We start from the raw sequence: 13,492 nt of genomic DNA, 5'->3' as shown, positions 1-13,492 counted from the left end.
GTGGCACAGGGGACCATATGGGATGCCAGAATCAAACCGCAGTTCGTCCAGGATCAGCTGCATGCAAGGCAAGTGCCCTACCACTGTGCTATCTCTCTGGTCCTGCTATCTCTCTGGCCCAAATTTTTTCCCCAATTCAACCCGCGTTCTGTCTCTAGCCTCCAATGCTTCGGTTCTGAAGTTCAATATTCCTCACTCTCCTACCAAATCCCTACCTGCAATGGGGAAAACACAGGCAAGATTTGGGGAACCACTGTCTAGACTGAACCCTCCCTTGGAATTGTCCTGCTAGAAGCCTCTGTTCCCACACAGGCTCTCTGAAGTTGAAGCTCTAGGGGGCTCCAACCCCCATGCCCAAAGTCCACATCAGTGTCTGACAGGGCAGGGTCCCCTTATGTGTGAGGGGCTGATGGAGACCCTAGCACCTGTGAGGTTGGCAGGCCCAGGGATAAGCTCAGGATGAGAGATTTGGATCCACCAGTTACAAAGGGACTAGTTGCTGGTTCCATTCTTGTCCCCATGGTGTTTCCCCTGTTAGAGACCAGGGTGGGGGTTCCAAACTTCAACCCTGAGCCGGGTTCTATAACCCAATTGAGCCCCTAAGTCTGAATTTCAGGTCCTACATTTCAAGGGAGCATAAGCTTCATGTTGGTCCCACTGTAAATGCCATTGGTCAATGTCAGAGGGATGGTCACTGTGGGTGAGTCAGACCCTGTTTCCTTCCTGTCCCCCATTGATTCTTGCTCCTGCTCAACAAATACCCACTTCAGCACAGTCAAGACACAGTGAAGAGGGGGTAAGATAACAGAACCCTTGGTGGAAACTGAGGCTTAGAGAGGGTCATGGCAGCTCATCCCTGCAGTGGGGCCACAGGGACTTGCCAGTCACTATCCCTGCCCACGTGGAGCAAGACCAATACATATCAAGAGTGGAGGATGTGATACAATCCTGGGGGGGGGGGAGATCAGGGAGGTATGGGAGGAGGAAAAGGAAGTGGAGGTAAAGGGGTGTTCCCTGAATTTCTGCCCAATCCCTCAGCTCAGATAGGGGTTCCCATGTTTCTCAACAGCACAGGCTGCTCTCAGAGTCTCCATCCAGGGTGAGTACCCAGGAAAGCTAGTGTCTCGGAGGGGGACACTCTGGGTGAGGGGAAAAACAGGTTCGTGTCTCCCCTGGAAGGAGCGACTCAGGGAGGTCATGTCTTAGCTGTTCCCCTGAAACAGATTCTGGTTCCGGGGAGGCAGTTTCCCTTCCTGAGACTCTGACTTGACACCCTGTGACCAATAGGAGCAGCCCAGGGACACACCCCTTGTCTGTTCTGTGGGCACTGAGTCCCACCAGAGCACAGCCGAGACAGGAGGAGATGATATGACGCCCCTCATGGCCCTGCTCTGTCTGGGTGAGACTCAGGGGGGACCTGGGACTCGGAGGGCCCAGGGAGTAGGCTCCCTCAGAACTCCGGGCAGATCTCATAGAGACTCTCCCTCCAGGGCTGAGTGTGGGCACCAGGACACCAGTGCAGGCAGGTGAGTGTGACCCCAGTCCCGAGGCCCCCAGGACAGAGCCCACAGTGGATTCAGGGAACAGCAGTGTTGGAGTGTGGGTGGGGGATGTGGGGTTTCTGGCATGAGAGCTGGAATTGAGGCATGTCTGTGACCAAACTCTCCTTTCTTCCAGGAGCCCTCCCCAGACCCACCCTCTGGGCTGAGCCAGGGTCTTTGGTTCCCTGGGGGAGACTCGTGACCCTGTGGTGTCGAGGGACCTTAGGGGCCAAGAAGTTTCATCTGTATAAAACGGGAAGTTCATTCCCCTGGGAAGTGCAGTTACCACTGGAGCCAGGGGACAAGGCTAAGTTCTCTGTCTCTTACATGACAGAATCAGATGCAGGGACTTACCATTGTTCCTATCTCAATCTCACTGGCTGGCCAGTGTACAGTAAACCCCTGGAGCTGGTGGTCACAGGTGAGACTCACCCAGGGCCCAGTTGCTGCCCTCACTTGGCAGGAAAAGGAGAGATTTACCCTCAAGGTGTGAGGGTGACCTTGTAACCCTTTTCCCCTCTTAGGCCTGGACAGCAAACCATCCCTCTCAGCCTTTCCAAGCCCTGTTGTGGCCTCCGGGGAGACTGTGACCCTCCAGTGTGGCTCACAACGGGGATATGACACATTCGTCCTGACTCAGGAGGGAGACCCTGAGAGCCCCTGGAAACTTGGCTCAAAAAATCTCCCCAGTGGGCAACACCAGGCCCTGTTCTATATTGGCCCTGTGCCCTCCCGCCACAGGTGGTCCATCCGGTGTTACGGCCTTTTCTCAAACACAACAATGTTGTGGTCTCACCCCAGCGACCCGCTGCAGCTCCTCGTCTCGGGTGAGGCTCATCCTGGTCCATCCAGGTTTTCAGCTATATCAGATTCTTGGGGACTGTGCTCAGAGTGGAGCCCATGTGAGTGGGGAGGGTGAGGGAGCATGGGGGTGTGGAGCTCAGACACAGAAGCTTGGGGGACAGTGATTCCAAGACAGGACAGTGTGCAGACACAGCCCTGCTGTCCCCTGTCCCTGCAGGTACCTCTAGAAGACCCTCCTTGCTGAGCCTGCAGGGCCTGATTGTGACCCCAGGACAGACCCCAACCCTGCAGTGTCACTCTAAGGACGCCTATAGCACTTTTGCTCTCTACAAGGAGGAGAGCCAGGACATTCGCCAGCACCCTGGCTACCATGTCCAGGCTGGACTCTCTCAGGCCAACTTCACCCTGGGCCCTGTGAGTGCCTCCAATGGGAGCCAATATCGCTGCATTGGGAGACACAATTTCACCTCCCTATGGTCGGAGCCCAGTGACCCCGTGAATATCCTAGTGACAGGTGAGGGTCATGACTCTGTAGAAACCCCAACTCTGGTCAGGCCCTGTTGGAGGTGAGGATAGGATGAGGATGTTGGTACCCTTGTAGGAAGGGATGAAGACCCAGAGTGAGGGACATAGAGAGAGACCCTGGGACTTGGGACTGACCCAGGACCCCTCACCGCTTCGTCTCCGAGGACAGCTCCCCTACACTCCAGCCCTCTCAGTAGAGCCAGGTCCCTCAGTGTCCCCAGGAAACAATGTGACTCTGATGTGTCAGTCCAAGACTCGGCAGACACTTTCCTGCTGGCCAAAGAGGAGACAGTCGATCCCCCACTGAGCATCAAAATGAATAAGACAGAGGAGATAACACAGGCCCAGTTCTCCTTCCACCCTGTGACCTCAGCCCATGGTGGCACTTATAGGTGCTACAGCTCTAACAGCTTCAGCCCCTACTGGCTGTCACACCCCAGTGTCCCCCTGCAGTTCCAGGTTTCAGGTGAGGCCCAACTCTGTCGCCTTTGTCATCTTCAGCTCAGGGCCCTGTCCCCTGAGGCTCTAGTGTGAAGGGGAGGGGAGTTAGAATGGTCATTGGAGGTTTTCCCTCAGATTCTGTCACCCTGCCATGCTCAGGGTGAGCCAAAGTGTAGGCTGGGTTGTTCCAGGAGAAGAGATGTGGGGTCTCAGGCTCAGCCCACCCCTCTCTCATTCTCTTTCTGGACGCTCTGGGGATAGTAGGACAATGTCCATGGCTGATGAGGGTGTGACTCTGGGGGCAGCATCCAGGAAGGAGATAAGATTGGGGACCAGGGAGGTGCTGAGGATGGAGACAGGAAAGAGGAGGGAAGTGAGAGGGAGGTGCTAAGCCCAGGGTCTTGCAAGTAGATGAGGACAGGGCAGGTACCCTGCAGGTTTCTTGGTGGTTTGCCAGGGGCACAGGAATACAGCCACCCTGCCTCTGAAGCCAGGGCCCTGGTGACAAGCTCTGTCCCGTGTCCTTCACTCAGTAGTTACTCTGGACCCAGGTATCCAGCAGATCTCAGAGATGGTATGACCCAGGGACAATTCTTCTTCCACACCCTGACCTCATCCCATGCAGGCAACTACAGGCGCTACCTGCTCCCAAAGCAGCAGCCCTTACCATCTGTCACTACCCAGTGCCCACCTGCAGCTCTAAATGCCAGGTGATACCTGTCATTGTCCCCTCTGGCATGGTCACCTCAGTCTGTGTCTGTGTGTTCAGGAAATTAATAGGAGGATTATGGGGATCCAGAGAAGAGTCTGGGACATGAGGCTGAGAAGATGCTGGAACCATCCAGGACAGGCCTATTCCTCAGTCTGTCTGGGCCTGGCATAAGGACAGCTAACTCATCCTTGTCACAGTGTCAATACTGTCACCCATGTGGGACCTCTAGGACTAAACAGAAGCATGAACTTTCTTAATGGGACATAGAGGAGTCAATGTTTTGGGGGCAGCGTGGGGCTTCTCTGTGCTCTGAGCAGGGTCTGAATTCACTGGGCCCAGTCAGGGTGTTCTTGCCTCTTGCCTAAAATGGGGTAGAACATGTGTCTTGCATGTAGCTGAGCTTGATTCAATTCCCAGATAATTATAAGCTTCCCTCACCCAGTGAGATTCTGAGTGTGGAGCCAGGAGTGAGTCCCTAAGCATTGCCAGGTGTGAACCAAAACCTACAAAAGTTGGGAATAAATACAAATTGGGTTTGACTGAGTGGTTTGAGGGGAGCTTCACTCAGGATGGAATGAAGCCAGGAAATGTGTAAACATCCTGACCAGAAATAATCACCTCTGATTGTGCCTGGGATTTCCTCAGTATCACCCACACCAGGACCTTATGCAGAGTGAAGCTCCCCAATGGGGCTCCACAAAACCTCACCTCAAACCGTGTCCCCATGGACCGCAACAGGGCAGCAAGGTGGAGCCTGAGGCAATCAGGGATGGGCAGTGAGGCGATTGCTGAGATCAGACACAATGACTGGGGACAAGAGACCAGGCAATGGGGAAGACTGTCACTTTGATGCCTGACAGCAAATGTGGGATGAAGTGACCCAGGCAGAGCCAAAAGGAACCCCTGAGCACAATCAGGTGTGGCCCTAACCCCAAAATATGATTACTATCTTGGGGGGGGGGGTAAAAAATTACTGTCTTTGTCAGGTATAGATACAAAGTCCACTATATCCATGAATGTAAATTGACATTATAATTGGCCTATCTTGGCCTTAATTCCATGCCAGCCATGAACCCAGAGTCCATCACCACTTCCCTGACCTTTCTACATGATAAAATGCTCCATATACTGACCAATATCATTAGGGTCATACCCCAGAAAGGACAGGCATTAAGGAAATGCTCACAGTTTTATTTCTCTCCTCTCCCTCCCACTTTGTTTCTCCTCCATCTACCCCTGTCATTCTTTCTTGTTTTCTCCCTTTCTGCCCTTTTATAGTCTTGCACACCTGCTGTGCACAGGGTCTACTCCTAGTAGTGCTGAGGGGAGCATATATGGTACTGAAATTGAATCGGGGTAAACTGCGTGTAAGCCCAGCAACCTCCACAGTAGGCGAGATGTTCCCTAATGGAACAAAGCAGAGAAGAGGGCCCTGGAAAACTCGGTCATCCTGACACTATCACCTCTTGGTCCTCCTGTCACAGCCACCCGAGACTACACCATGGGGAATCTCATCAGGCTGGGCATAGCTGGCTTCATCCTGCTGGTCCTCGGGATTTTGCTACTGGAGGCTTGGCACAATCAAAGGAGAAGCTGAGACAGACCAGCTGCAAGGTGTACAGGGGACAGTGCTCTGTGAGAGAATGTTTCAGAATTTTCAAACTGTGTCTGCAAAAATATTCTAATGTTTATATTCAGAGAAGTCTATTAAAATGTTGTGATATGTATAAGATATGGAAAGAGATGGAAAAAGCTGATTCTTTTGAGAAGGGTGTATGTAATTTAAACTTCGATGCTATTACAGACAACTTTTACTCTTGCCTATGCAAAAATACAGCCAATTTCCTAATTTCTGGTCCAGGGTTTCTGTCTCTTGCAATGAAAAATAGAATACGACTTATGTACCCCTCTAAATTTATGGAACAACAAATGGGCAGTTTTTAGATTATACTCCGTTTTACCCAAAACAAAGATCATCCCTAGTTTCTTAGTATCTGTTTGTTTACATCTTGGTTTCACCCAAAACAAATATTGTCTTATATGGAAACCTGAGCAGAATAGCCTGAGCTATCTGCCCTGACTCTGTCCTTACTCACCCACCTGGGGTGGTCTCTGACTCAATATAAACATTAGTTCTGGCAGACAACTCCATATGAGGTAGATGATTACCAGACTTTGTGTTTTACACTCAGGCAGCTTTGGGTTATTACATGCTCATCCCTGTTTCAGACTCCTTCATCTAGGCTTTGACATATGTCACATGGGGTGATTTACAGAGGAGTACACTCTGAAGTAAAGGGAAGGACAGGTCCAATTCTCCCCTAAAAGGGGCAACTCAGGGAGTATAGTCAGAGCTGTTACCCTAGAACAGAGCCTGTTTCCAGCAAGGCAGTTTCCATCCTTGGGCTCTGACACCCTATTATTTCAGGAATAGCCTCAGGTACACACCACGTGTCAGTCCTGTGGGCACCGAGTTCCTCCAGAATATGGTTGTACACAATGAGAAGCCATTACCCTCTTCATGGTTCTGCTCTGACTGGACGAGTCTCAGAAGGGACTCAGGATTCAGGGGCCCATGAGATGAAGATCGGTCTGGACTGAGACTCTCACAGGGTCGCTCTGTCCAGGGCTCAGTGTGGGCACTGCGGCCCTTGTGCATGCAGGTGAGTGTGACCCCAGGTTCCAAGGCCCCCAGAAGAGTGTCCTTGTTAAGAAAGGTGTGCTGGTGCGAATCTGTGTCAGGGACCTCATGTTGGGGGCTGGGGCCGACTAATGGTGTGCTCAGGGAAGACTCCAAGGCACTCTCTTTTGCAACGGCAAAGGGTTTATTATCCAGCATGCTGAGACAACACATGCAGCATGCTGGGGCTCAATACAAACTACACAGACTGAGGCAGGGAGCCACCAGAGAGCAGAGGGTGAGAGCCCCGGACCAAGATGTGAAGGCCTTTTATAGACGTTTGTTATTTATCAACAGAAGTTATTAACCGTTAGTAGTCATTAACCGTTGACAGTTGTTAACTGTCAGACAGGAGCAAGAGGGGCAAAGGGCGAGATTGGAACAAAGTATAAGGGGTGAAGGGAGGGATTTTTGGTCCTTAACATTCCCCCATTTTCTTACTGTACGGTCTCTAATCCTAGAGATTGGTATAGGGGACATAGAAATGCCTCTCAAGCTTATATTCTAAGGTGCCCAGTTCTAAGATCAGCTGGCTCCAGATAAAGAATGGGCCACCAAGTTACAGACCATACCACCACCTGGCCAGCTGAAAACACTACTGTAGACTTACAGCCCTTAGGATGGACTTGGATGGTGGATGGAGATGGAGGCCTTTCTCTGCCATCCCAGGCAACGTGGCTTCATCCCCCATTGAACCAGCAGGTCATCAGAGTCCAGGAAAACGACTGGTATTGAACTCACTCACAGGCAGGCTTCCAGAGAGATAACATCTATATTGGCCTGCCACACGTGTGTGGCCTATTTCATAACCATTTATGCTGTATATCTATTTAGCCCTGCATTGTACTTGTCTGTCAGCCATCTCTCCTGCGACCTCCATGCTGGCAAAAGCCAGACCTCGAGACCAAAAGACTAATCCTCTTAGACCAAGGCCTTATATAACCTTCCCCAGACCCCTCCCAGGAAATGGGCGGGGTCTTGCAGGTAAAGTTACAGGTCATATCGCCCAAGACTCCTCCCATAAATGGGCGGGTCTTCAGGTAGTTACCTGTAACCTGGGGTGGAGTTACACACTACCTCCCAAGTTAACTACTGCGGGGCATGGGGATTATAACTAAGGGGATCTATTCACACGATGCAGGCGTAGCTTGAACGGATTGTCAATCCTGTCCATCTTCCATTCTGGTCCTGGCTGTGGTGCAGGTTTAAGGTGCGATGCATGGACCCAGGAGACGATGCCATCAACCTTCACGGCAGTGGGGGTTGTCAGTAGCACCAGGTATGGGCCCTTCCAACGTAGATTCAGGCAGTGGGTTTGATGCCTGCGCACAAACACATAGTCTCCAATCTGAAAGAGATGTGGAACCTGTGCTTCCCACTGCTAGAGACCTCCAAATAAGCTGCTACACAACCTCCAAGGCTCTTAATCTAGAAATCAAGGGGGCGGAAGATGCGAGATTCAACTAGGTAAAAACTTTTGAATAGGTGGTGGAGAACACATTCACCACCCGACAGGACAAGCAATCTGCTCGGCCATTTCTTGGGCCCTTCCAGGCAGAGTGTGGCAAATGGTTGTTCCCTAAGTAGCTCCAGCATGACTCGAATTCATATGCACCAACATCTATAGCCTTGTCTGATCTGGATAAATGTTTCAAATGTTTGCTGGTCACCCAACACTAGCAACAGTCCTGTTTGTCCAACCAATGTCAAGCCACCAGTACTACAAGCATGTTATATCATATCAAGATGGCATTGTATCTTCCTTTTGCACCTGTACTCAGATCTCAGGTGCCCATGCCCACAAAGGGTGTCAAAACACCCCTCTGAAAAGAGGGCTGCAATAATACTCAACAGATTGTAGGGATTCGGGACCATGGGGTGAATTGCCTGGACTCGACTAGTCACCTCCCTTAGATCCTGAACAGGCCGATAGTCATTGGTACCTGACTTCTTTACTGGCAACAAGGGTGTATTCCAGTCTGACTGGCAGGGGACCAGCACCCCTTGTTGCAGCAATTTCCTTATGTGGGACTTAATACCTTCTCTGGCTTCCCGACTCATCAGGTACTCCTTTATTTGAATTGGGGTAGCAGAGGTTTTTAAAGTCACCACAACTGGGGATTGGGTCATGACCAACCCTAGCCTTTCCGTCTCTGCCCAGGAGTCAGGAAATTCCGAGAGCCAGGCCTTACTCGTAGACTCAGTTTCTGGTGGGGTACTATTAAATTTATACTCATCATTGATGGACATAGTTCACTAGTGATGATCCCACAAGTGTATTCAAAAACTTTATATCAGGTCCAGCAGGATTAAAGGTAATCTGTGCTCTTAACTTTTTCCCCACCACTGTTATGTCAAAGTCACAAACTCAGTTTCATCCTGCCACCAGACCTGAAAAATCAGACTTCAGGTAAGGTGGGTCCACCACTCACTCTTACTTTGAGGAAGTGGCCAGCAACAGGTTATTTACATACTGGATCAGGGTTACCTCTGAGTGACAGACCCAAAAGTGGTCTAGGTGTTGGTTGGCCTTTGGCTCCAATGCTAAAAAAAACTAATATAATTACAAAAAATACCTCTACATCCCAAAACACCCTGCACTCCCCAAAGATGGCGCATTTTGGCAACCACTGAGCACAGGCCATGCTGCATCAGTTGCTTTTGACACTGGGAGCATCATCTTGTGGGGAGACGGGAAAAGTGAGCTCCAAGAAACATTTCTTATAAGACAGGAGTGTCAGCATTTCATTGATGGTATTACAGTTCATGTTGACAAAAAAAAAAGTGCTTTTCAAAATCTGCACTAAAACTTGTCCTGGATCCCTCTTACACTTCTTCACTTCCTGAATCCCTCTTAGACATGGGCCTTTCTAAGAACCTGTCCTTGTTCCCAGGGCTATTCACTGTATCCCCTTAATGTGGAAGAGGGAGCAAAGAACCCACTATGACCACCAAACAGCTACAAGCTGTTTGGCATCTCTTAGTCATAACAAAACATTTCACAATCAGTTTCTGGTCATTACCCTAACACTCTGGAGGCCACATATATTGGGTAAAAAGAAGTCACACACAAAGAACTTCCCCAACTTGTCAGAAAAGCAAGTCAGTACTCTGCTTTTCCTTAGCAGTGTTCAGATCCTTACACAAAAGCAATTCAAGACAGCAGAGGGTCTTGTTATATAACACAGTAAGCACACCCAGTGCTGTTCGTGGTAAAAACACTAACACAGTACAACATTCATATAAATTTCATATAAATAGCACATAAATAGACAGTGGTTCCCCCCAACATTGGTTTGACAAGTATTTTATACATTAAATTCATGGTAGTGTGCATTTATATGGTCTGCATTATATTTAAAACTAAAAATGCCATTTCAAATCACGGACATCACTTTCAGAATAGTGATGAGACAAGACAACAGGGATAAATGGACCCTACTTGGAGACACTTAACCCCACAGCAAAGAAATGCTGCATTTTATGGAAAACAAGAACAATGTCTTGAACCCCTGTGCCCCACTTGACATAGGCACAGTTCATGAATGTCAGTAGACATATACAGGTAGCAGTGAGCAATAGGCAGGCCAGGTTCTAAGAAACTCTAAGAAAGTTCCCCAGATAATAAGGCAGGGATTGGTGCAAGCCAATTAAAAATTTCCAACTTTCTGTCACATATTGCATTATAGTCAAGTGAGAGGCTGATCACCATTCTCTATTAGCAGGCCAGACAGATACTGTTAAATAATATTTTACATCAGACTAACTCCTTCCAACTATGTATGAGGGATTTTTCTCATTATAAAAGAGAGATTTTCTCATTATAAATACCTGAACATTATTCAAGATATCAGAATGAAAACTATAAAAACAAGGCTATTCAAAGTGAACTAATGTAAGTGCTGACTTAAAGCATGCCACAGTAAGCAAATCTCTTCCCATTAGAGGGGCTGGACAGTCTAGAATAACCAAATGATGCACCTTTTCTTTTCCTAAGTTTAGTTGTCTAAGCTCGGTATCTACTCCTGTTTACTCCCCTCACCAATGACCCGGTGTCTACAAAATCAGCGAGAGTTCAAAATCAATGAAGTCCCAGTTCAAAATCAATGGGAGTCCCCTTCACTTCAAAGTTCACCCTGAGCTTGGGGAGAGGATATGAGCTCCATCTTTTCTAATCGTCTTCTAGGGCCAGTATACGGGATGGAGCAGGCCTGTTCCCCTTTTTACTAGGGCATTCTTTTGCCCAGTGCCCATTCTTTTGGCAGGCCTGTTCCCACTTTTTTCCTAGGGCATTCTTTTGAGTGCCCTTTCTCTTTGCAATAGGCACATTGGTCTGGATCAGGTCACTGCCGGTGGTCCAGGTGGCCCTGTCTACTTCCTGCACCTTTCTTATGTCCTGTATTATCTACTACTGCAGCTATAATTGGCCCTGTCTACCTCCTGCACCTTTCTACTGCAGTTAGAATTTTTGTCAGTTTTTTATTTCTCTTCTTATCTCACTTATCTTCTTTTTCCTCCCACAAAATATTTACCCAATTTTGAAAGAAGATGAAAATGATCACAATTAACTCAACATCTGGATTTGACTAGTCTAAGAGGAAAAGGTCAAAAGGCACAATGTGACCCTAACTGACAAGATTAACCATCCTGTCTCAAGTCTTTAGTCAGTCCCTAGCACTGTTTACACATATTGTACATTTTCAAAACCTGGCAGTATTTCCCTCAAGCTACCTAACTGTGACTATAAAAAAATGACTTTCTTCATTTAGTGTTGTGAAATTTGCTTATTTTCTCTCATATTTCATACAAATAGGATTTTCACCCATATCCCATTTGGCATTGATTTTTCCTTTTCAAATTTGGCAAATTCCCTTATGTCATGAATTATCCAAATCAAAAGCAATGCAAGGCTAATCACATGTTCCTAAAAGGCAAATTTACAACCAACACATCAAAGAAACAGGACTAATAAAAAAGTCTCAACCCAAATTACAAACAGTACATTTAAGGATTAGAGAAGTCATTAAAAAAAAGCACCAGGCTTTCAGCCCTCAGGTCCCCAATTCAGCAAGTATGCTAAATCAGAGACATTTTTGCAATAACTCCTCTCATTACCAAAAATGTTGATGTGACCAGTAGGATATTGCAAGACTCTTTAGCATACATCTGCTATTGCAAAAGTTATAAAGTAAACAGCAGCACTTTGTACATGGATTACATAGATTACAGTTGCTACATGACAATTTTGACAGATATAATCCAAATCTATATGTTTCAGACCTTTAAATAGTGACCCATAAATTTTCTAGTAAACTAAACATAGTTTTATCAGCTCAGTGCTTACATTTCAAAACATTTTCCATTTGAATTCTTTGAAGCTATGCTACTTTTAAATTTCCAAGATATAATTTTTCAAGATCAAAGATTTTTAATAGCACCAGACTTCTGTATATTTCTATCAACACATTTTTGTGAACCAAAAAAAGGTCTTGCATTACATGTAATGTATGCACTGTTTATGAATGACAATCATCACTTAATCCCACTCAATGGAGACACTTAAGAAGAATGCTTATGCCTCCTGACTTCACTCTAGGACACTCTTTGTTATAATACTCTTTGAGAGTCATAGTGGGAGAGGAAACCACTGGATCAGAGGCAGGTAAGAAAACTTTTACCCAAGGAGGAGAATTCTCACATAGGTCCTGTCATACTATGATGTAGGGCTGCTGATCCGGATGATCACATTTTCCCGGGCTGAAACACAATAGCTTTAAATAAGCGTTAGCTGGAAAGAACCTTCAGGTGGCCAATTGACCTTAAAGGTTGGCCATTTAGCTGAATAGAAGGCCTGCCATTTTCTTTTCTTAACAATTAGAGACAGGTTTCTAATGGAGTTGAGGCAGACTGTCCCATCATAAGACAAAAACAAATACCACAGAATTCTCAGACAGTAGCTGAGCTATCCTGACAGATGTGAATCCTGGCCTGACAGATGCAGATCCTTGAGATCTACCCAGAAGGAATAAAAACAGAAACAGGAACATGAAAAACAAGACAATAGCCAAGCTGGCCAGACAAATCTCAGACAATAGCTGAGTTTTCCTGACAGATATGGATCCTGGCCTGACAGATGCAGATCCTCCAGATCCACCCAGAATGAAAACAGAAACAAGACTCTCAGACAATAGCCAAGCTGACCATACTTATGTAAATCCTGGCTTGACAGATGCAGATCCTCCAGATGTTCCCAGAATGAAAACAGAAACAAGACTCTCAGATAATAGCCAAGCTGCCAGACAGATGTAAATCCTGCCTTGACAGATGCAGATCCTCCAGATCTACCTAGAATGATTAATGAAAACAGAAACAGAAACAAGACAAAAACAAATACCACAGAGAATTCTCAACATAGAGAGGCTGGCCAAACAGATGTGAATCCTCCGGATTCTCCCAGAAGGAATCTCCAAGCGTCCTTGGAGCCCCAACCACCACCAGGGTGTCCCATAGGGCTGTGGCCTGTGGCTCCTGGACGCGTCTGTCCACCACAGTTGGAGAGGAGTCAAGGAGGGTACATACGCCTGCTTGGTCCACCTCCAACAGCCACCCAGACAGAGACTAGCCTAAAACAGAGATCAGTCTCCTACAGAGAGAAAATTCTCAGACAATAAACTACAAGATCTGCCTATAGAGGCCAGTCCACAGAGACCAGCCTAAAACAGACACTGCCAAACCACTACCCAGCCTGAAACAGAAACTACAGAGGCCAGCCTACAAAGACCAGTCTAA

The 13,492-nt window shown here is 47.6% G+C and overlaps 2 protein-coding genes across 2 annotated transcripts in view; both read left to right on the top strand.

The window, feature by feature from the left end:
- Positions 1 to 13,492, top strand: part of LOC126028684 (leukocyte immunoglobulin-like receptor subfamily A member 6) — a 151,770-nt gene that overhangs the window by 56,780 nt on the left and 81,498 nt on the right. The gene's annotated exons all lie outside the window — the stretch shown is intronic.
- Positions 1,369 to 5,620, top strand: LOC126027534 (leukocyte immunoglobulin-like receptor subfamily A member 6). Its single transcript, XM_049786524.1, is given in 8 exon segments — positions 1,369 to 1,399; positions 1,491 to 1,526; positions 1,678 to 1,962; positions 2,066 to 2,368; positions 2,563 to 2,859; positions 3,035 to 3,127; positions 3,130 to 3,336; positions 5,508 to 5,620. Coding segments are annotated over 8 exon segments (1,365 nt in total).

This window comes from Suncus etruscus, chromosome 14, assembly GCF_024139225.1.
Source record: "Suncus etruscus isolate mSunEtr1 chromosome 14, mSunEtr1.pri.cur, whole genome shotgun sequence".
Lineage (NCBI taxonomy): Eukaryota > Metazoa > Chordata > Mammalia > Eulipotyphla > Soricidae > Suncus > Suncus etruscus.
This window is presented reverse-complemented; position numbering and strand designations above follow the sequence as displayed.